We start from the raw sequence: 25,025 nt of genomic DNA, 5'->3' as shown, positions 1-25,025 counted from the left end.
TCTCTGAACTTATGCTAAATACAAAAGAAATAGACATAACTGTTGAACCAAATAACAGTTACAAAATCATTCAATCAATTAATTATAATAAATATTCTCATAAATAATAATTAACTATGAAACTAGCAATAACGTCGCATTCCACTCAAATGTATCAGTACGGATTTCTGCACGTACAAGAACTCGAGGATCCGCTCGATTGCTCCAAGAAAATCGCTTCAAGTATTCCTACACGCGAATGGTTAGAAGTTAGAACGTGCCTACAGCTTTTGTTATTGTATATAGATAGTAGTGTAGTTGTATGGTTAATGGTAGTCTTTATAGCAAGATATGTGTATACTGTTGGGTTTACCATAGTTGGCGTTTTTTTTTTGTTTTTCAAATAAGAATATAATTTAAATATTTAACATTTTTATTTCTTCGCTCTGGTGTAGGCAAAGCGCGGTGTAGAGTTCCGCCACTCAACACACAGAGCCTACTATACGTACACAGTACACAATGCAGCGTGAAGTGAAAATTAATACCAACAAATTTTTAAATCTACATATTATATCAAAAACGACTAGACGAGAAGTTTTATCTTTAAAATAATTACGGTACCGTCTGCGTCGGGAGTCGTGACATTAAAACTGTACAGTGTGCGGTTCTAAAGTAGCCTTACTTATTGGTATGCGTAGTGTTATTATAATTTCTATAATAAGATAATTTTCCAATCGTAAAATTAAGATCGTTATCGTTGTAATTTCATTTAGATTGGAATGTACATTAAGTAGTTTATTTAGAAATAGATAGGTAATAAGTTTTCAAAATATTCGAATATTTTTCAGAACAAAAAAAATATATATTTGGGAAATAGTGACTTAAACACTTCTAAATGTAGGTAATGATTTTAATATTCAAATCAATCACTCGAAATAAGTTTTACTTTTTTATATGATATTTTTTTTAAGTATGGTAATTTGGCAAGAGAGCATAAACTATATTATTACTGACTTTACATATTATTTCTGCAAAAAAGTACAGAAATATAGCTTAAATATCATTCATAATCGTATTCTGTAAACATGTAGCTCTAGATAAGGCGGCGATGCTGAACATTAGTCACTGTAATTAAAAACTACTTAAGTAGAACGATAAAAGTCGTCACCAAAATGACATTCAAACAAATGTGTTTAGAATTTTCTTATTATAATTTTCGGAAAAAATATGATTAAGATTTAAAATATTTAAAAAAACCCGGCCAAGTGCGAATCTAACATACGCACGAAGAGTTCCGTAGCATTATTTATAACAGAGGCAAAAACAATGTTTGTTGTATAGGAGCTGTGCCTACCTGCTACTTGCGGGATTCAGCGTGAAGTCATTCTTTACTTCCCACCTACCTTCTCTCCCATGATGAGAATAGAATGGACAATCTATCTGTCATATTTTAACTGCGTAAAAACGTTTGGATTTTGAAACACAGCCTTATTCTTTGACCGCGATTAAATATTTACATAGGACGTATGGACATACAGGGTGAGTCATATTGAACTTTCCGATTTCAATAAGGTGTGTATTAAAAACAAAGCGACATGCAGTAAAAATTATTTTATTGTTTGAAAGCACATAACATGCAGTTTTAATTTAGTTGGTTTTAAAAATGATATCCTGTAAATGTCTACCTCCATTGACCACACACTGCTGAAGCCAAACTCTGCAATAGCGCACCACACTGTCACTCGAGGGCTGTGAAGTGGTCGTTCGTGTAGGTTTCGTGGGTTATTCTCAGCCCAGTATCGAAAATTCTGTTTGTTGACAGTTCCGGCGAGGTGAAAATGTGCCTCATCACTGAAGATCAAAACAGCAGTGCGGGGGATCTGCTGAATGTCGCGGCATAAATTTGTTCGTGTGTCTAAGTCTCTAACTGTTAATTCTTGCACTACCTGAATCTTGTATGGGTGAAATTTAAGGTCTCTATGCAGTATTCTGCGGACACTACTGAAAGATAATCCTAGTGAAGCGGCATGTTTCCGAACAGAACGCCGAGGGGATTGTTGAATTGAAGCCCGCACTCTATCCACGTTTTCCGCTGACGTTGACGTCCTAATTCGGCCTTGTGGTCTTGTTTTTAATGCTGATGATGTTGCTCTAAAATTTGATACCCAATTTCTGATTGTTGGTCCAGTGGGAATGGGATCACGTCGACCAATAGCAAAATGTAAACGGAACGCACGCTGTGTTGTGATCACGGAGCCGCCATTTTTAATAAACTCTTCAACTACGAACGCACGATGTTGTCCCGACCAAGCCATTGCTCACACTAAAACTGCATGTCATGGCGCGTCTAATGACACCATCCCCACCCTTCTACTCCTTCCCTTCTTCGTGCAACGTCCTTCCAAAACCGGAAAGTTCAATATGACTCACCCTGTACATACATTACTTAGTGTTAATAGTAAAAACCATTCAGTATACAAAAGCAGGTAGCAAAAGAAATACTTGTTATGGGTGGTTCTTAAAATCTGCCACAAAAATAAAACAACATTTAAAGTTCACTTTTTGCATACTAAACTATTAAACATTTTATATCTAAATCAGTCTTTTTATTAAATTTTTGATAAAAAAAAATTGTAACAAAAATAAAAAGTTTTGAATATTTTAAAGAATAGAGAAATGGAAACAGGTTGAATCGAATGAAGTGGAGCATAAAATGATAATGTGAGCAGAACGCTACCGGACTAAACAGAGTTCGTTTGGTTGAACTCGCTAATCTCAGGAACTGGTTCCAATTTAAAACATAACTTTTGTGATGCATAAACAATTTATCCAGAAAGGTATCATTACGATATACCTACTCACTATACCACGGTCAACAACTCCTGCACCATGAAGTCTCTCTACTGCCATACTAATACTTTAACGGTTCGGAGGTAAATGTAGTTCAATAATAATAAATATATGCCAGAAAAAGTGCAACACTGCAAAATTTTACAAAATAAAAGTAACTCGATCAATATCTATAAAAAGTTTTATTTCATTTCGATAAAAGCATCAACTTATACATTTTCCATATAAAGTTTAAATTATATAAGAGTAAATTGTAAGAAAATTGTTCGTAGCTGACGACTCGCGAAACTTATGTGAATACGTTAGCATGTCGTAGAAAACGTTACACAAGTTTAAACATTTGAGCTAAATTAAATTAAATTTACTTAACTTTACGAATTTCAATCTTCTTCTATGGAAGCAAAATTTGATAATGAATTTTAATATGTTATCTGACAACAACCCAACAAGAAAACCATTATCTCCAGTGAAGAACGGACAGACAGACCGACAGACAAACAGACATTACCTGACATACCTTATTCGCTGTAGTGGTTTGAAAAAACGATGAAACATACATATTGCAATCTAATGCAGCGACCTTGCCTAATTTACAAGCAAATTAAAAAATATTCCCACAACGATGCAAACTTTTTACATCGAAAAACTCATTGTTACATGAAATTTAAACCGCATTCGTACGTTTATTTCGTCACAAGTAACACTACAATGAGTACTGATTTTTTTTGTATATGGCCAATGTCCACCCACTATACATTAAATATTATTGTGTAGCAGTGTTGTGAGTTCAATCTCCATTCGAGGGTGTGAAATAATTTCTCATTTCTTAATATACATCTGGTAGAGAATGCTTTTTATAACGTTAAGCCCGCCTTTTATACATGTAATTTTTCCTAAAAAGTGTGCAATAAAGAATAAATTTATAGCTTATCTGTAGGTTTTTGTAGATGAGTAAAAAAAAAATTATAACTTTTTCATTCCAAGTCAATCAATGTTGCTAATATTGTCCTAAATTAATCCACGAGATACTTTTAAACGGTCATGCACTGATACCTTTCCAGTTAATAGCTTTATATCATGTATAGATAATGAAGAATTGAATAAATATTAGGTATACTTTTTTCTTCAGTTTTCTTTACATATCTTTATATCATATTTTTTCTGCGCTGTGCAGAGTTAAGACACATTGCTTTATTCTTTCCGTACATTATAGTGTGAGGCACGTGCGGAATTTCCTCGAGTGGTAATCAAACCCTCAACCTGTCGCGTTTTAAGTCGCACGCTTGTGCCCCTGCGCCACGACTGGCTTCTTCTGTCTAAGTACTAAAGAGATAACTTCTCGAAAATTGACGGGAACGGATAAACATTTTCCATTTTACGTCATAAGTTACCGCAAACAAAGTTGCGGGCGATGACTTAAAAAGTATTAACTTATTCATAATTAGATTGATATTCATATATTCTTCAAATGAATTGAAATGAGTGTAAGAAATACTAATAAGTATAATCAAATAGCACTAGCAACATTGTATAGAAACAGTGTTGCCAGTGCTATTTAATAATTACCATTTATAACTGCCCATATATTATTATACCACACAGTTTAGTACGCTTCATTCAATTTCTTTAATGAGACGGGTTTTTTATTTAAATTAATGGGGCAGTGATTGTAATGGCAACATAAGACTTTTTTCCTCGCATTTAGCAAGATACGCAGAGGCTACCAATGTAAAGACATTTCGTTCCCTACTTTCCGCTCAATTTTCACAGACAGAGACATTGAGACATTTCGTATTGTAAGGTGGAATTCAACGCCGTCCTTTGTTTTGTTACCAGGCCATGAAATAACACTAATTAGCTTATGCGTTAGTAAAACAATTCCATTACAAACGGTAAGTTTTTACAATAGTTGTTTCTAAGAAAACTCAAATCTAAGTTACCCCAAGTACAGATGCACGCATTGCAAAAGTCTTTTGTTTAACGGGACGATTGCTCTATTGTTGTTGAAACACTTTGTTTCTTACATAACTCGGTGCGGAATGAAACGGATGAAGTGAACAATACTCGTATACGTTTATAAGTAACGGTGTCTGCATATGGTTTATACAATTATTTAGGAAAAAATGCAACTAAATTTTGTAAAATTATTCATGGTTATATTTTTTCTTGTATTTTAGTTATTAGTTAGTGAAAATATAGTGAAGTCGAGGGGTAGTGAGCAGCGTCTGTTTGTAACGACGATACGACGGTTGTGAGTTCAATACCCACTTGGAATGTATTATTATCCATATTATTTCCACGCACTAAGCTCTAACTTCAATTAACTTCTCCGAATGGAACTGAACTCACAACCGTCACGACGGCCTCGGGTATCATTATTATATATGTAAGCATATAATCCTCTTAATACATCCAGCTTAATGAACACGCTTAAGCCTTCTCCGAGTTGAGAACAATAGTAACCAACGTATACACAATTTGCCCATTAACACCTGTTGTATAACGTCACCGGTGGACTACTTTGCCAAAGGCGTTCCGTTTCTTTATATGTACATAATATATTTAGCTTATATTATATTTTTATTAATTTTCACGTCCTTACAAAAGAATGTATGATATAAATTATATATGATACAATTTCGATATACCTAAGATATTACGTAACTAACGTAACGTAACTTCTTAAATTAATATTTTTTAATTACATTAATTCTGACCAGAGAATTATTATAAAAAGTCAAATCTATTTGAAAAAAGGAATTACCTCATACTATGAACAATTAAGGCAACGCTGCTTTTTTACTAAAATAAAAACTAAACCTCACGTGTCGAACTTGAACCCACAGAAAATAAAAAAACAAGCTTCCTAAACTACTTGTTATACTAATAGACAATAGATATCAAACGATCTAAGCCACGATATCTCGATACTCCACCGATATCCTGTAGCGTCGACTCAACAAGTGTATCAACTTACTCGCGTTTCACCCGCATCCTGCTCTTTAAATAAACTTACCATTTTGTTTTCACGCCTTCCCAGTTCCTCTATTATTGACTTGGGAATTGTGGAATATATACATTGTGGGGAGGTTTGATCCCCACTCGAGGAAATAAAGTATTATTTTTTTATATTTTCATTTCACCAAGGCAAAAAAGCCCGGTTTTGAGTTCCGCCACTCAACTCGCAATGCTTCCAGAATTCGACAGAAACTGGGGAACGGAGTGTTCTAACACGTTAATTAAGTGCCTCTGACATCGAGCATTTAGAATATGTCATGTATCACACACAACTCTAAGTTATTTCTAAAAACTGGTATAGTTATCATCATCAGTTTTTGTCACTCAAAATACTATTACTTTTAAATTTATAAATGCTTTTGGAAGCAACAACCAAAATAAAAATATTTTCTTCCGTATTATTATTAATTTTATCATTATTTTTACTTTTAATTTTTAATATTTCTTATTAAAAAAGTATAATATGCAATTAAGTTACATAATACAGTAATTTATGTTACAAAATGAAGGCATTAAGATGTAATTTACTTAATAGATGTTCAGTATCTGTTACCGATATTACACTGATTATGCATGATAGTCACTATTTCATTATAAAATAATTACAATTAACGTGTTCACTAAATATGTAATTAAGTCTAGACTAGCTCCTACCTGCGGATTCGCTTGTTCTCACATAAGTAATTTAGAGTTTTGTAATGTTCTTTCACAAGAAGCTCTATAGATCATGCTATATTTTACTTTTACGTGTTTGACTGGTCAACATCGCGCTTTGTCTGTGTTACCAAATATATTTACTCTGTGTTAACAAATTTATATATTTAATCAAAAAAATCTAGCTATGTATATTTAGTCTGTGTGATAAATTTATATTACCTATTAATCTTCTAAGAAAAATAACTTTTAAGTTCGTTCATCTATTTCATCTTCATCTCAAGAGACAAACTTTGTGTATAAAACATAAAACTTGTCGTTACTCTAAGCCATCTGTGAGTCAACTTTGTAAATATGGTGAGGTTATAATAAATAAACATTTGCATGACAAACTATTATCTCGAGTTTAGAAGTTGTTTTAGATCAAAATGTAAGTAAATGTAGCTTTATTTATTTGAAATATAAGTAATAGGTTAATATGATGTTAGTTACGTCTTAACTAAAAGAATCGATAGTGATATCAGTCAGTTATGTCGGTGGTGGATCTGGTTTATCCGCAGGATTATGTGGTTATTAGTCGTTGTCCCCAGCTTTTTGTTTGCGTGGACTTAAAGACGTATAATATTATTTTGTAACTAAAAAATCCGACTTGAACCGGATCCCATAATGAGAATCTATCCAAACTCTCATCAAACTAGAAGTGTATCCTTTCTAATAAAAAAAGAATCATCCAAATCGGTTGCTGTAATATTGAGTTATTAGTCCGTTTGTCGCGCATACGCTTAACGCATATTTAAGACTTGATGTGATTTTCTCATAGATAATATTGTTAGAAATGAACCAAATTAAAATCCACACGGGTATAAAAAACCACAAGCTTTCAAATAAAAAACGAATCATCAAAATCGGTTCACCCAGTCAAAAGTTCTGAGGTAACAAAAATTAAAAAACAATACAGTCGAATTGATAAGCTCCTTTTACTGAAGTCGGTTAAAAATTAATATCATTATTTCCATTATGAAAATAAATCATACCCCAGAGTGGGAATAGAACCCACAACCGTAACGCTGCGGCAGAACATCCTCGAAATAATAATAAAAAACTCGTCAAACAAAACAAATTTACAAAACTAAATTGCAGCATGCAAGGTCTATTTAAACATTGATAACAACGTGCAAATGATAATATCACATAACGTCATCTTCATTTTGGTATAAAAACAAACAATTGTTATATATTAAATATAATATCAATATAAAAAAAGGTGACATATTTTTTATTTGCCCGCAGGCAGTGGGAGAACCGGCTGGGATGGAGCTCAACAGGTATAGGGCACTGACCTACAGTCCACCATGAATGGATGCCATTACGATTAATTTAGTTGATATAATTAACTTTAAAAGTTTTAAAACTATTACAAATTAACAATTTTAATTAATATTCTATGTTATATGCATGCATAGTCGTAAAACTAATCATAACCTATATGTTCATTCGTAAGACAAGTCACTTAGAGCTAATTTCCTAAGTTATCGAGATAACGGAGACTCTATGAGGCAACATTTTAATATGCATTAAAGCACTAGGACTAATTAATAGTCTATATTGCCATCGTTTAATAGAGCAGTTACTTAATTTGACTTATAACAGTATAGATAATAAGTAGGTAATTCAAACTCACCTTCCTCCAGCAACTTGATGCGAAACTTCGCTTCGAGTTGCGACCAGTGTGTCCTTATGAACTTAAAGGTCTACTTTCACCACGCCAAAAGAATAAACCATATAATATAAGCCCCGGTATAATAATCGCTTTTTAACAATAAAACACTACACAAAACACAATTTTCACTAAAATGCACGCCACTGATCGATTTTGTTTTAAATTGTTTATTTTTGATTAAAAGTTTTATAATTGCAAACTTTTTTTCGGATATCGGTTATGATACAGTACACGTCTCGATCAGACGGTGTCGCCGCGCGAATGGCTCGACACACTTCGTTGTTTGCTCGGCTATCGTCGTCACTTTGAGAAAAACAAGCATGTGAAAGAGATAGATGATAATTTCTATTTGAAAAAAGGGGACAGAACACACCAATGGTGCGCAACCCCCCAGTAAGTGAATTGTAACTTGGAATAAAAACACCTGCGATATAAGTCTCATTTTATTTATTATAATTTATTTGAAAAATATATGATTGTACGTAATTCATGGTTTATTAATATAAAACTTAGTATGCTATTAAAAATACTCTGAGATTATATTCCTTAGTGCTAGTCTCACAATATAATAATAATAAATAAAAGGTTTAAAATAAAAATATATTAAATTATATACGTATCTTAATATGCTAATACCAATGTTGACTATTTCGAATATATAAATATACCTTCTATACCTACTTACTGTACAAGAGGATTTAAATAATAGTTTTCAAGCTATAGAAATTAAGTTAGTTACATAGTAAAGTTTAAAATAAAATATTTTAAACAAATTTATTTAAATAGTCTCTATAATTTTTGAACCATGACAATGTTTGAAAAAAGGGCTAATGTCTAAACAAAAAAGTTCTATTTAATTAAAACAAGACTGAAACTTGATTATAATAAAAATGGTCTAATACAATAAAATTTTTATCCAACATTGTATATTATATATGTCATACATTTTTGCTTAAAAATACCAATTAAAAATATTTATAAAGTTTATTTATACATCAATATTAAAATGACTTATTAAATATATATTTTTTAAAGGAAAAAGACAAGATAAACAAGCGGTGATGTTAAGTGATCACCACCATACAGCAGAGGAGCTACAGGTTGTTGCCGGCTTTATTAATATCTTAAATAAAATTTCATTTGATTTATTAGATCACAATTTAACATATTACGTTAATAAAACTGTAATGACATCGATCATCACTATATTATTAATAATAGACCAAAATATACAAATAATAACATCATTTTATTGTAAAGCCAATAAAAACTGCCTAAATAAATGCAATAATGACAATGCTTAACCAATAATGTGGAGTTCACATATACATTAGATTTGATATATGTGGAAGCGATTAAGAAATAAAGAAACAATTAGCTAGCAAGCTATACACTTTTACCTCTTACACATAACAAGGTAGACAGTAGGGAACTTATTTAAGACACTCTCCCCACTTTCTGCCCAATTTTTAAAACATTGCATGTTGAGTGGTGGAACTCAACATTCTACCAGAGCAAGGAATAAAATCCTTGAACAACAATTGAATATAGGACTATCACAATTACAGTCAGATAGATACTGACCTACTGCACCATGATAGCTGGCTAGAAGTAGGTTTAGCTAAAATACAACAAATGAATACAATCTATTATACAATGTCTTAATAACAAATAAGTGAAGAATCATGCTCCATTATAAATTCTCTTTACATACCTTGCAAAACACAAGTGTCAGAAAGTATAAAATAACATGATTAAACATATCACTGTCATTGTTGCATTACATCTACAGGTACATTCAGATCGGGTGTGGATAACAAAAGGTTTTTATCCATTTTATTTGAAAATTTACTATCATCTATTTTTTTTATAACCTGTGGAGCAACAACATTTACAAATGAAGTCCGAATTGTCAACACTATTGTGTTAATAAAACTTACAATTACATATATGCCTCCTATAATAGAGAATAAGCGTAACATAAATTGTAATAAATTCTCTCTTTCTTGATATACTTGAATTTTTAAAGCTGCCATGTCATATTTAAAAAAAATCCCTGGAACTCCATGAGATCCTTGAGTGTGACTTATTGGTCTTTGAAGCTCTTTGACAGAATATTGAAATGTTTTTATTGACTCAAATGTTGTATCTACATCAGTGGGAACAACTTCTATGAAGTATTGGTATAGCATATTTTCATCTGGTGTTATCTTTTCATCACCTTCTAAAGGATATATAATTCCATTTGCTGGACTTCCAAAGCTAAGTCTATGTATTCTATGGCTAAAGTTCTGTGGTGTGTCATCAAACAGCATATTTAAATGTATATGACCTCTTGGTAAGTGTAAGCTTTTTCCTGCAGTGATATGAAAGTTGCCTGCAACTTTATTTAAGATTAAGACACCATGGAGACGGCAAGCGTCTGGTCTTCGATTGGGCTTAGTTTTTCGTTCTGGTATCGTCGCTCTCACAGATCCGTGACCCTTCTTCCAAAGTAACTGCCATACAGAATGATATTCTTCACGTAAATAAGAATTTAAATATTTGACAGCGTCGAAAGCATCTTGCTGTTCTTGAGTTAGTTCCCACCACGTATCGTCTTCTTGAAGTTCACCAAATCCAAACACACTTTGAGATGTTGAATCAAGTATATCAGCTCCGATATTAGAACAAGGCATTGCAATAGTTATATCTATATTAATTCTTAGCTTTTCATCCATATCTATGTCTGGCATAAATCTAAATACTAAATTACTGTCTAGAAAATATGATACTTCACTATAAACAAGCCATACGATGATAAAGAAGGTTATAACAGAAAAAGTGCCGCCGACCGGTGTACTGTCTACGTATTCGTCTGGCACTTTAGAAAATGCATCTAACTCCTTCACTTTATCCAGAACCTTCTTTTTACCCCGGTATCTAATCATATTCGTATTTAAATTGTTTATTTAGTTAAAGTAAGCCAATTAATGAGAAAACTTAAAGTGTTGACGTGTTTATAACTTCCCACCAAGCTTCAAAAGTTGATGACCCCTGTCAGTTGACAGGAGACAGCTGAGTGAGCTGTCTAAATTATTACAGGTAATAAAAAATATTATTTGCGTAGACGTAACTTTTCTTCATAATATATGGTACCGTAGTTTTTTCTATAAATATTTGAATGCTTCATTTTTAAACGTGATATATTCTGTTGATTAAACAAAACGTACTTGATTATTGATTTGAGTATCAATTCAGCATATCATAATTTAATCTTATAGTTCTTATCTCCTATGCTTATTATGCGGATCTTCCGCGTGAACATAGACACACGCAAATTGTCAATTTTGACATTGACAGCGTCATTTCAAATTTGACAAATCCTATGCTAGCTGCGTGAAGTTACGTGCGAGTCGCGAATTTGTCGACTTCGTATGTGAATTACGGATATTTCTATTTATAATACTAATATACGTTACAAAATATTTATGCAGTCGGACGGCGAAGAAAGCGTACTGCATTCATGCTTCGGCTCATTAAAAAGCGCAGTCATGGGTTGCTGCTACAGCATCTGCCACAAAGAAACGGATCCGCAGGTAATGAAATAATTTACCTATTTTCCACGTCTGACTAGATATAGCGAGTATATGTAAATATAATGTTAATCCACTGTGTCTACGTGAGGACGTAATTTATTGAACGTTAAAAGAATACTGCATACATAAAATAAATAATTCTTCCTGTCAAACAGGCATTATGCGTTGTTATCGGTCTTCCCAGTTGACTGGCATTTTTATCTGAATTGTGAACCTGGAAATATGAGTACAGCTTATCGTACTATTTAATGGCGTATTTATATTACTTTTTTCATTATCGCTCCATTATCATACGTAAATAATTGGTATTATTTAATGTTATGAGAAATAACAATTATTTTCTCACTTATTACAATTAGCATTGTAATACAATAATCTTTTTTTATGGACTATACTTCTGTGAGTATATTTTTCATCATTGAATAACATTATTTTGGAATTTATGGCTGTTTGTTTTATACTTCTTATGACAAGCAATTAATTACAATTGTTAAGGTATGAGATGTTGTGCCACACCTGTTAAAAGGATTACTCATTACACTAGTATTATTTGAAACAAAGCATTACCTTGAACATTTATTTTTGTTATATAGTTTCTATATCAATATTTTTACATAGATGTGGTACAAAATAATAATTTGTTGAAAATGAACCCAAGCTCTGTTTTTCAAATGTTATTTAAGATAGTGTAAACTGTAATTATTTTACGTTGTTGAATAAATTAAATAATTTATAAAAAGAAACATAATTTTAATCATTTAATAGATGTTTATTGTCTGACAAAGGTTGTCAGTTTGTCATCCACTTAGGGGAAAAATTCTATTTAAATTGTTTTTATTTCCTTACTTTGGTAGTTCAAACACAGCATAGTGCTGTACCACTCTGAAATCTGAAACTACTATAATATAAGCAAACATATTTATCCTGTTTTTTCATTATTTTTAGCTTCATACTGTATCCCTCATATAGCAGGCTAGGAAGAGAAGGGAAGCTAGTGTTAAGAGATTCCATTCCCATTAAGACACTTCCATTCCATGATTGAACATTTTATTATATTGCAAGTGTATAGAGTCAATAAAATAATTCTTATCGTGCAATTTGTCACTTTAGACATATTGCATATTATATATTGTATATTGAAACCAGATAATGTTCTTTGTTTGAGCATATCGGAAAAATTATTTTATTATAACCTTGAATATATTTTGCTTATAGTAAGTAACTTAGTCATAAATGCACTTAGTGGCCCAATAGTAAGCAAAGCACAATGTTGCGGGTTGATGGGACACTACTTTAGTTTTATGTTACTTAACAATTCAAAAGTGCTTGTATTGTACCTAATTGGATAAGTAATATTCTGATTCAAGGCTATCTTTATTTATATTATAGGAAAACATAGTAAATGAAAGGACCCATTTACTGGAAGTGCCAGAACAGCAACAGGAGACACCTTCACCGACCGCCTGTGCTTCAACGCCACCTAGAAAACCAGATGAACAGAGTGCACTAAGTAGAATATTGCATGAGACTGCTACGTGAGTTTTGTTATATTATAAATTAATATCAACAAATTATAGAATTCAGAGTTAATTTTAATTAAAAATATCTGTGTAATAAGGTTTTCATTTTCGCAATTAATAATAATTTTAAATGAAACTGTTAAACCGGTTTAATCACGTATTTTTGTAAACGAAGATGAACTTTTGAATACTTTGCAGTAGTCTAAGGACATGTGTCAATATAGCTAAAATAGACTGACGTGGCATTCATCAGTTGTTGCAATTATTATATCAACCTACCGTCAATGATTTCTTAGTTAGCCTAGCTTACTGCCCTAGGTTTGTGCAGAATGAAGTACCTAGTCTTGCCCTCCGGTGTGGTCAGTTTGATACCTCAAAGTTTACTATATACTACTGCAAAGGTTTCGTAATGTCATGTTTTCAAACATGTAATCCTTTTTAATATATTAGATATTTGATATTGTAAATATCTGTCCTAGAATTTAGAACTAGGCCTTATCTACGCTTAAACATAACTTATGAAACCTAAATAGGTTATTGAAGGTTATAGACTTAATTCCACGCATATTTCCATATATTAATGGACATCGTTGGGCTTCTTCACCTAATTAGCAATGTGTAAATGGGAGAAAATGAGCATTATGTTATATATTGCAGTGAAGTAATAAACATTACTACTACTAGTTACTGGCTAGAATCAATAAAGGAGAAAAATATCAATTCCTTCTTCCTTCTTTCTGCAATATCTTATCAATAATATGCATTAATATTTAATAATATTTTAAGTTATATATGTGAGATGGTAGGTAACATTTACTAAATGCAACACAATTCTATTGAAAGTTTAGCAAAAAGATCTTCAAAGGAATATAAATACAGATCAATTTAAACAATGTAATGGACATATTATCATATCGCATGTGACTAATTGATTAATATCTTAGTTTCTCTTTGAATAAGAAATCTTATTCACTTCTCCTTGCCTATTTCATTTTCGCGTAATGCTCTATCTCAAGTAAAGAAATATTTTTGTGATATATCGACACTATCTGTTAGGTAGGTGTTAGGTGAATTAACGTTGCGTTCTCAAGCCGCCTTTTAAAGTCTTGTCTTCACAAATTTTTTAGCGCCGCGTTTACCAGAAACGTTATAATTGCTAGGACTATACTACTGTTTTACAAAATAATCAATAATTTAGATTTTTGACGTGTCTTTCAGTAATGTAATAGACGTAAGCGCTCTCGGCCCCTACTCGCTGGAAGCGGGCGCGTACAGTGAACGAGTGCGCGCGTACACGGCGCGCGCGGCAACCGCTACGCTACCTGCGCCCGCGCAGGCGAGGCTCTTAGCAGATTTACCGCCTGCAGTGAGAAGACAAGTGCTGGTGGCCCCGCCGATAACGAGTGGTGATAAGGATTTGGTAAGGGTTCATGTGTTATTTTAAGTCATATACCTACTTTATTTTCGCTTCACGCTTTATCTAGCACATAAGCAGAGTGGGCAGAGGGAGGTTCCCTCCCTGTTAAGTTAACACTTCCGTTCCCCACTTTCTGCCGAATTCTGGAGGTATTGCGTGTTGAGCGCGCTTTGTCTCGTTACCAGAGCAAGGAAAATGAAAACATGAAATATTCCATATCCTCTAGTAGGAATCGAACCCACACTCTGGCGTGTTTACAGTCACACACGTGTGCTCTTGTGCCGTAACTGGCCTCAGTTTAAAATTCATTTCATTTCATTTGTTATTGGCGTGTAAAAACATGTGCGAAATAAGAAACGGTGCACGTAGACGTGACGAATCTGTAAAGCCAGTTGAAATCCAAACGCGATTTATTATTATATTATAGCCGATTTCTACTTGTTGAGGCCAGTCGTGGCGCGCATTAAGTATTACAAACATCCACCTTAAACTTTCACGTTCATAATATTAGTAGCATAGTATTTTAATAGATCAATTATCAAATTCCAGATAACAAATGCAGTTAAAAAGGCAGCTTCAGCCATTTCTGAGCTTCGTGTAGAACATCATGAGGATCTCGTAGTGCCTTTTAGGGTTCCATAGCAAAGAAGTTCCGCGTCCGTGTCAGAGGACGATAAAAATTGATAAACACTGCTATATATCAAAATAAGTAGATTTTGGTAGGAAAGCGGGGGAAATGGGTTGATTTGCTATAAAATATTTCTTGTCAAACTGAGAAACTCTTTTTTTGAAGTCGGTTAAAATATTATAACCCCCTAAGTATGACGAGTACTTTTCTAAACACTGCATCAAAGTCGCTTCAGCCAGAAATACACACACAAATCAAAATGAGAACCTCCTTTTTTAAGTGGGTTAAAAAAATAATAATTTTGACTGGTGTTAATAACTGTTTATTGCACACCGAACCTACCTATACATAAACAAATAATAATCATAAAAAAATAATAAAAAGAAGACATGAGAATGTGTTAATTATATAGAGAATCTATTAATGTCTTATTAAATTCAATAGTGATTTTTATCACTTGAAAGTAAATGGTTGATTTTAAAATGGCGTTTTGTCTTCCAATATGAATAAATGTAAACAAGGTTAAATAACACTAACATAATATGTAAATACAATAAATTGTGTACTGACCAGATATGCGACATTTAACACTAATTATATTATAATTTATTTGTGGATAAACTGCGGACTATAAAACTGGTTTGCTTCTTCCTTAATGATATTGTGTAAATACGTTTTAGTAATGTGGAATACCACTTTCAAAATGTTAAAAATACAATGTTATTTTAAATGACAGCTGTTAATATTTCAGCATACAATTTTCTCGCATTTTAGTGTTTTAGTTAGTTTTTTTTAGTTTCTTCCACTTATGTAAATCCAAGTCTACATTGTACTTTTTTTTCAATCTATTACGCACACTACACATAAAATATGCCACCGACACGTCTAAAAGACGAAATAAATATTTATTATTTAAGAAAAAAGACTATACAAGGTTTTTAATGTTTATGCAATTAATTGCGTACTTCTAAATATATTTTTTTATCCACATTTTTTTTCTATTACCGTGACGAGTGATTTTCATTTTACTCCAGTATTTATAGGACATTACAGCGATTAAACTGAAATTATAAGTTAACATATTTGGATAATTCATAAAAACACACTAACTAAACACATTTGAATAGTATAAAACCACTATTTTCTTACGCAACGGCTTTGGGTTCAAATTGAAAATAATTTGCATGCCGATCTACCGACTATGCAATGTAGCTAAAATAAAAGAAAAACTGACGAAGAAGAATAATGAAGAGTAATTATATTATGAAAGAAAAAACAAATAACAGTACTTCAAATATTAAACGATTTATTATCAACTTTTATTGTTGCCACATCAACCCATTTCTCTCCACAATTTTGGGAAAGTGTTGTGAATTTATATATAAATGCAGTGTAAATGGACTTTTTATATAGAAAAAAGTATTTAGAGCTTTTTGCTTAATAATTTCGGTACTGTGGCCATTTGACTGACGCCATTTTATGTAAATCAATACAAATTAAAGTTTATTATCTATCCTCAACTTTGACTATAATGTGTAGATTGAATTAATTCTATCTAAGAATTATATTTGTTTTTTTTTTTAAATTGGTTATATTTTAATATTCGTATTATTTTAGATTATCTTGTTTCAAATATTTCTTTATAATGAAAAACGTTTTCTTCTTGACTATTATGATAAATTACTGAAAACATTGATCTATTTTTCTTTCCATATTTTAAAATTATATAATTTTAAACTTCTCCATTTATGTTGAAGGTATAACGATTAAAATTTATATGTTATAATATTTTATACTCTATGTGATATTAGGGCATTTACACGCGAGATCTTTCATATCCATATTTAGTCTGTGGATTATAAAACTAAAGCTCTTCTCGTATGTGTCGCGTGCCTTTATATTTGTAACAAAAAAGTTAATTACAAATTCATGTCTTATATTTTTTATTTAAAACATATATAGAGCGAATTTGTAATATATTTTTTTCTCACGAACGAAATAGCTTATTAGAATGAATATGTAATTTTAACAAGAAATATAACTTGTTTTCATAAATGTTTCGTTGTATGTTTTAAATTGATTTTTTAATTTAAATTATGAGAATCCTTTATTTTAAAAAAATACATTTGTTTCTGAAATTGTTATATAAATTGTTTAATTTGTAAAATGACCACTATGATTAAACTTTTCTTTTTAAAAATAAGTAATTAATAAATGTATTGTGTATAAATAACTAATAAACATTAGTATTATATGTTAATTATGTTTAATGTTTCATTATCTATATTAAAGAATTCAATGATTTTGCATGTGAATAAATGTAAGAAAAATGTAATTGCCAAAAACTATTTACTATGTTATCATCACTTTATTTGTATTGAAAGTTTTATACAAAAGTTTTAAAAGAGTTACAGTTTAATCCTACCCTTGGATATCTTTTAAATAAACAACACTAGCGTTTATAATTCTACATATACAAATCATAGAATAATGAAATTGAAAGTAGAATTGTATTTCAAATGAAATTTTGTAAATACTGCTATAAAGATTTTTATAGCAGTATTTACAAAATTTTTTTGTATAAAATAGATTGCCTTTATTTAAATTTTTTCATATAGAATTTCAATATGAATAAAATGATAAGTGAATAAATAACATTTTAAAGTTATATCAATTTATTTGTACGGTAAAAAGAGCTTTTCCATCGTCAGACTGCTTTAGAAGTAAATATATTGAAAGAACTATGTTAAAAAATGATTGAATCAATTTATTTAAAATGTCAACTTATTTTGAATCTGTATTAGCAATTTAACGTTTAAGTGACGTTTATGGTAATGACAGTTATAATAATGTCGACCTTTTCTGACTTATTAGACTGAAAAGGACAACAATACTTCTGAATTACATAATTTCTAATTTTATTTATAATTTGTTTATTGAAAAAAGTAAATTTTCTTTCATTTTTTTTCCATAAAGCTCAAAATATTTTTTCTTATTATTATAAAAATATATTTTAGTGTATAAGGCTGTCTGCATGAAAGTTCTGTTAAATATTATGTTATAGCAATTTATATCAGAATGTGTTGATTATGCCATTATAGATGTACCTAATGAATAAAGAAATTAATTTGTATTTTTTCTAGTATTATTCTTATTATTATGTTTCTATTTAAAGATTTACGGGTTCAAAAGAACCCGGTCCTTTGGAAGGCATGTGTGGGTACATAGGTCCAACACGTAGAGGCCCCATTATTGTCAATGTTGTATTGACAATAATACAGTATGTGTTCGTCGCCGGTTGACGTAGCGTCTCCCGCGCCCCGCCCTTTACCGTTTATGTATGGTTTCGCGCTGTTGCTCTTTCGTTTGTTGCTATTTCAATTCGTATCGCATAGCTGAATACTTTCGCTTATCTATTTAAATTTTACTTACTGAATTTGTTAAAAGCAGAGACGGGGGCGGACAAAATCAAATACAGATAGATGGCATCTATAGATATTCAAATCAAATGAAGACAACTCTTCCACTTGTTTAATGGCAGAGTGTAGAAAAATTTTAACGGTAAGCTTTGAAATACTTAATTATTAATACTAGAGGACCCGTTGACGCGTATTATAATAATTAATCGGAAAAGCAGATTGTAATAATCAAATAGAAGTAATTGAATTTTTTTTGATTGTAATAATCAAACAGAAGCGAAGAAAATAACATTAATAACTGTAACACCCATAGTACATCAACAAATGAACATTCTGAAGTCCAGGTGGAGCTAGATGTTATTTTAATAAACTCGATGAATTAATGGTTTTTTGTTAGATTTGAATAGAGATGACCGTAACATGCTTAACAGCTTACAGCAATCATTAGCTTATAAAAGACCCATCTCTAGCTGAGACAATAGAGAATGCAAAAATTCTGACACATGTCAAAAATTACCTACTAGTAAATTTTGAGTGTGGATTATTTAAAAACTTTTTGTGAAGCTAAACTTTTGTCCTTTAACTATGTTATTTTCTTTACATTTAAATTAAACAGTTAAATAATATCCATTGTGTCTTTTTCATTCTACATAACCTTTGCGAAGTAAACTAGCAAGCCTAAAAACCATAAAGTAAAGAACATAACGTTATACATTATTTTGAAAGTTGCAATCTTGTATAATAGTTTTTGTGAAAATATTTTTAATACTTTATATTCAATTATGTCTGTATTTGACGGCGAAATTGAATTTAAATCAGTTTATATGGTTGATTTTGTTAAAAAGGATAAACCGTAAGTAAAATATAAAAAATATCTTAAATTTTTACTAAATTGTGGGCTTATGGGAAGTAACAGACTTGTGTAGGGTATCAGGTATGACACAATATATTCAGTGTCCGAGGTAAGCTAACTGCAGGCTTAGTGGGTTACGTCGAAAAGAAGTACGTGATGTAAAGAGACTAGCGTTTTTTCTATAAATTATATAAGATTATATATGACAATTCAACACAAAGAAATTTTTCAATTTGAATCAGTAGTCATTGAGTAGGCGAAACCAGCCAAATTCTTAGCTATATTATCTTTATTTGAAATTTGAATTCAAATTCATGATCTACCGACTGCTGTATGTAACATATTAGGGAGCCTTGGTAAGTTGTATCGCAAAGGCTCGAGGGGCAGTGAGTTCGATGTCCACTCCAGAAAATGAAATATTTAATATTTTCATTTTCTTTGCTCCGGTATCGAGGCAAAGCACGGTGTTAAGTTCTGCCACTCAACATGCAATACCTTCACAATGCCGCGGAAAGTGGTTAAGGGAAGTGGGGACAAAGTGCCTTAAACTACTAGATTCCCTCTGCCTATGTGCGTCAAGTTAAGCTAAAACAATAAATAATTTGTAATATATTTTTTTACTTGACTTTAGTAAAAGCCCTCGTCGTAAAGCTATTGACGACGACTGCCTCATCGTCGGCGTAAGTCGTGATACTCTCAAAGCTAAGAAAGATCCTCGTAAATGTCCAGATGTCCTCTGTCCCATTAACTTTGAATACTATAAGGATGCTGTTAAAAGGGTATGCAACTCGTATAACTAAAGTTAGAATTTATTGTAAATTATATTTATTAAAATATAATTGTAATTGAATGTAGCGGCGTCGAGTTCTGCTAGTTGTCACGCATTGCCTCCAGAATTCGACAGAAAGTGGGGAAAGGAGTGTCGAGAGTGCATGCGGAGCTGTATGCGGGATACAGCGTGAAACTTTAATAAAGTAATTGTTATTTCCATATTCAGTTTGATGAAGATCATCCAAAGTTGACAAAAATGTATATGTCTGAAGACATAGATCCAACTCCCATAGATCACGAAATACAAGATTTGAAACGAACTGAATATCTTACTAAATACTGTTCCCGAGGTTTGTTATTAAATATATTATAATTATTATAATAATTAATATTCATTTCAATTACATATCGATATAATTATAATACAGTACGTTAACAGATTTAGAGGCAATCGATGTTCCATATTAATTTTGTTCTAAATACTTATTTATTTACAGAACTACCATTTATGTCAGTCAACTTAGCGCGTAGAGCCCGAGCTCTACAAACACTACGCCTGCCAGACGATATTTACATCCCGGACACGAGTCAAAAAGGTTCTTATAGGCACCCCAAACCGGAGAAGTATGCGGATCCACCTTCTGCATTGTCTATGAAGCCTAAGTTCGATGCGTCATTGCAAAGTGAATTTCTTTTATTTTAGTCTTATATTTAATATTTAATGAGATTATTTAGAGATTAAGGCCGTCGCGGAGAAAAGAGGCAAAAGCGCGCGACTGTGAACGCGACTGGAGTGGGTCGAGTCCCAGTTCTTGTCAAGTCAAGTCAAGTCAAGTCAAGTCAAGTCAAGTCAAGTCAAGTCAAGTCAAGTCAAGTCAAGTCAAGTCAAGTCAAGTCAAGTCAAGTCAAGTCAAGTCAAGTCAAGTCAAGTCCAGTCAAGTCAAGTCAAGTCAAGTCAAGTCAAGTCAAGTCAAGTCAAGTCAAGTCAAATATTTAAATATTTGATATTTTCATTTCCTCGGTCTGGTTCCCTGTTGTGGTATAAACGTAAACTGATTAGATATTTTAAGTTTTTAAATAATAGTATTTTTAATAATATCTATATTTGCAGAAGAGCTTCGTCGTATATTGCGAGTGAACACAGGAGATACAAGCTATGGAGTGAGTCACGGCCTGTTAGCCCAAGTGGTGTTAGACAACAACCCCTTTGGACCTTCCCGAGAGGAACCAAAATATGGACGGTGGAAAAATCCTTTTTCCTATACTTATAGGATTTGAATTATGTATTTGTTTTGTTATTGTAATTTTTTTTGTTGAAATAAACTGTGTATTTGTTGTTTATGGTGTTTAATTTTTAGACTTGGTGTTTTTCATGATATATTTTGTTGGGCTATTTTTTTTTTAATTATACCTGTTCAACCTGTTCTTGTGACCATGTATAATATGAAATAATATATATTTTTATTAATTTAAAGTAGTGTAGTATAACTGAAAGTATACTATAAGTATTACTATGAGTTGAAATCGAAGGATATAAATTGAAATTGAATGTTACTAAAATTTTTATGAAAACTATAAGAAAACACACCTTTTTTACATTTTCGTGCAAGTAGAAGTTAGATGTCATCTAAATGTCACAACAAACATAAATTACAACAGTTTAATATTTTTTTATAATGATTGTGTATCAAAAATCTAAATTTTAGTGATAACAGTTCTTTCTGTAACGAAATATAAACATGGATCATTATTTGACAACTTATAGAAAAGATTACTTATGGCCGAAGATATCAGGAGCGAAGTCCGGGGAAGGAGCGACGGGGAAACTTGCCGAGTTAGTATTATTTTAAACTGCTCTATTTGTTCCTTCAAAGCGCGGTGTTGAGATCCGTACCTCAACAAAAGATACCGTACCTCTCGAAAGCTGTATCCTGTATATAGCGAGATAGGTAGACAGAAATTTTTGAGATGTTGAGTGATGGATAGTGGATAACAAAGAATGAAAACAGTAAACAATTCATTCCTCGGATCAGGAGTCGAATCACCACTATCAAATTTACGGTCAGACGCTGTACCGCTGCGTCACGACGGCCTCTAAAATTAACATAATTAATCAGAATTACTTACTTATATCAAGATGTCAAGAGGATGTATAAGATTAATAACCATAATTTATTGTTCCTTTTTCACTTATACACGCTTCGTACACTTTACTCTGTTTCTATATAACACTACACTTAATATACACGTTATTTTAACGTCTAGTTTCAGCAGTGACACTGATTTTAAATAGGTACTTAAACACCGTCATAATTTTACACCTTACGGAAGACAGAATAACGACGTAATGACTCATTCCATCAAAAATGTCACTTAAAATAGCCATCCCCTCCTCTCTTATAAATAATTATGTGGGTATTATTATTTAACTTTTTTGTAAATTACCCTAACATTGACAATTCTCTTACACTAATGAAGTTAAAAAAATACAAGCGATTAAAAGGTTAGGTTCTTTGTTCTCTCTCTGTACTGAAATTGTTTTTTTGGTACCTAAGAGGAATCTTAGTTCGTTGTCTTCCTCGATTTGGAAAGAAAAATATTTTCCATATTAATCTTTTCCCAATATCATAATAAATATACACATTTTAGTGTCCCAAAACTATCTGGACAAGAGCTCGCATTCTATCAAGCATGTATGCAACACACGCGGCCCCCCGACTGCAGGTGCCCCCAATACTCGGGGGAGGAAATGCCTCAGCTACCTCCCGGGAAGGAGGGCGGGTGGAGTCGGAATGAGGTAGGAATAGATTGTTATTGCAAAACCTACTCAGAGGATTTATGTTATTTTCTTTTATCTTTGGAATGATTTTATTTTTATTTAAGTTTTCTTTATTAGACTGTACGTCTAAGTTACTATTAATTGAAAACCTTAACGCAGATTATGGGCCCGATGTTAGATCCCAAGCTGTACCCAGTGCGAGTGGCAGCGAGTCCGGAGACGCCCACGTCGCGGTACGATCAGCCCAATGCCTTCTTGGATAAGGTAAGACATTATTGGTAATTAATTATTGTTTATGCAAATTCAATTATTCATAATTGAAATGCCGATATTTGGGACCTATGACCGGACGTGATTTTAAATCTCACTCACTCAAAAGAATGTTGTGTTTTATTTTGGCGATGTAGAATTCGTGGAACAAATTGCAGCGTCTTGTTGTGCCGAAATTATTTTTTAATCATTTGTAAATAAATTACATATAATAGTTTTAGAATTAAAGCTAGAATTTAGAATAGTTAACAAGTATTTAAATTAAAATAAAGTACTTCTTAAGTTTTCCTCATTTATATTAAATAAATATTTAATTTCATTACAGTTACAACAAAAGTATCCAATGCTGTACAGCATCCTGCAGAACGAAGCGTCTCCAGAACTGAAGCAGCGTATCGACCGCGACCGCAACAAAACTACCTATCAAGTAGACTATTGTGAAGCGGGTAAATATTACAAAAAAAATATGAAAAAAGTATACAAGATTTTATTTTGAAAAGAGTCTGACTGTATGCACAATGATGGTAGTACCGATTCCCACCACGAATTTTACTTGTGTGTTTCGATTATTATTAATTTCGTTTCTTTCTTGTTAATATTTCTCAACGTTTTGTGTGTAAAATTTTGTCAAGTGACGACAGAATCTACATCTTTTATGAAGGACACTTCTGAACTGCATAATAATGCCATTTTTTTGCGTCAGCTCTATATATCATATAGCATGGTTCATATAAAATAATTTTAATATCAAAGTAATATATATACATAGTTAATTAAAAATTCCTTATTTCAACAGGTCCAGGTGCTAAATTCGACAATCTACAAAGAGCAGCCGATGAAAGTGGCACAGGCCCCTGTGCTCAACCACTCCGTCTGCCAGGGGATCCATGTCGTGTAGGACCTAAGCCCAGGATGACGACCCCCCGTACTATATCCAAAGGGGGCCCCGCTAGCGATGTTAGAGCTAAATGCGGTAAGTGTCTATAGTAATATATATAGTGGTCCAAGAATAAAATATGGTAATTTACAAAAGGCAAGGCTTAGGCTATCTTACGGGCTCATTATGTAAGAGTTTCTTCGCTTACCCTTCGGGGGCTTTTATAGATTGGTGTCATGCTATGCATATTTTTATGTTTCCAGAAACTACGGCAGCTGTACCACCGTTGGGCAAAACTGAGTACCAAGATGGCGTTTCGAAACTCGGCGCTATTATCATGAGAGACAAATTACATAGAAGATAATAAAATTATCGTTTTAACAGAAATTGTTTTTTATGATTACCAATAATGTTCAATATATTTTCTTATTACACATATCATTATTTTTTATTTTAAAGGAAAATAGCCTGGTATTAAGACACTGTCCTGTTTCTGCCTTAATATCGAATAGCCGAACTTACAAGTTGAAATTGAAAATAATTCCCCCGAGTGGGATCGATCCCATTACTATCACATTTACTGTTGGACGCCGTGTAATAGCAACGCTACGACGTCGTTAAAGAAAATAAAATATAATTATTATACAATTTCATATAATTTTCGTTATTTTTTCATAATATTCGTACTTCAT

General features: G+C 32.1%; 5 protein-coding genes across 6 annotated transcripts in view; 3 read left to right on the top strand and 2 right to left on the bottom strand.

Annotated features, from left to right (window-relative positions):
• Positions 1 to 8,486, bottom strand: part of LOC146532980 (uncharacterized) — a 109,075-nt gene extending 100,589 nt beyond the window's left edge. Inside the window, exon 1 of the mRNA XM_085196436.1 lies at positions 8,183 to 8,486. The gene's annotated coding sequence lies outside the window, so the exon portion shown is untranslated. The remainder of the gene's footprint in view (positions 1 to 8,182) is intronic.
• A 165-nt stretch (positions 8,487 to 8,651) lies between these two features.
• On the bottom strand, positions 8,652 to 11,288 carry LOC146532979 (endoplasmic reticulum-Golgi intermediate compartment protein 2). Its single transcript, XM_085196431.1, has one exon. The coding sequence runs from the start codon at positions 11,149 to 11,151 to the stop codon at positions 9,991 to 9,993; it is 1,161 nt and encodes a 386-aa protein (XP_085052557.1). The 5' UTR covers positions 11,152 to 11,288; the 3' UTR covers positions 8,652 to 9,990.
• Positions 11,289 to 11,580: 292 nt separating this feature from the next.
• On the top strand, positions 11,581 to 18,497 carry Lamtor1 (Late endosomal/lysosomal adaptor, MAPK and MTOR activator 1). 2 transcript variants are annotated; one of them, XM_085196434.1, is made up of 4 exons: positions 11,581 to 11,799; positions 13,189 to 13,334; positions 14,538 to 14,739; positions 15,286 to 18,497. In XM_085196434.1, exons 1-4 carry the CDS (start codon positions 11,692 to 11,694, stop codon positions 15,376 to 15,378), a joined length of 549 nt encoding a protein of 182 aa, XP_085052560.1. In that variant the 5' UTR covers positions 11,581 to 11,691; the 3' UTR covers positions 15,379 to 18,497. The 2 variants fall into 2 exon arrangements, with proteins under 2 accessions (XP_085052560.1, XP_085052561.1); XM_085196435.1 differs by lacking the exon at positions 11,581 to 11,799 and adding an exon at positions 11,878 to 12,198.
• A 979-nt stretch (positions 18,498 to 19,476) lies between these two features.
• On the top strand, positions 19,477 to 21,746 carry LOC146532977 (uncharacterized). Its single transcript, XM_085196432.1, has 5 exons — positions 19,477 to 19,636; positions 20,268 to 20,415; positions 20,634 to 20,757; positions 20,905 to 21,090; positions 21,519 to 21,746. Exons 1-5 carry the CDS (start codon positions 19,566 to 19,568, stop codon positions 21,683 to 21,685), a joined length of 696 nt encoding a protein of 231 aa, XP_085052558.1. The 5' UTR covers positions 19,477 to 19,565; the 3' UTR covers positions 21,686 to 21,746.
• Positions 21,747 to 21,998: 252 nt separating this feature from the next.
• LOC146532976 (uncharacterized) lies at positions 21,999 to 24,752 on the top strand. Its single transcript, XM_085196670.1, has 6 exons — positions 21,999 to 22,241; positions 23,057 to 23,204; positions 23,346 to 23,450; positions 23,782 to 23,902; positions 24,253 to 24,429; positions 24,597 to 24,752. Exons 1-6 carry the CDS (start codon positions 22,147 to 22,149, stop codon positions 24,695 to 24,697), a joined length of 747 nt encoding a protein of 248 aa, XP_085052796.1. The 5' UTR covers positions 21,999 to 22,146; the 3' UTR covers positions 24,698 to 24,752.
• The last annotated feature ends 273 nt before the right edge of the window (positions 24,753 to 25,025 follow it).

This window comes from Heliconius melpomene, chromosome 13 (assembly GCF_056956725.1).
Source record: "Heliconius melpomene rosina isolate 202511_hmr_F chromosome 13, ASM5695672v1, whole genome shotgun sequence".
NCBI classification, from domain to species: Eukaryota; Metazoa; Arthropoda; class Insecta; order Lepidoptera; family Nymphalidae; genus Heliconius; species Heliconius melpomene.
This window is presented reverse-complemented; position numbering and strand designations above follow the sequence as displayed.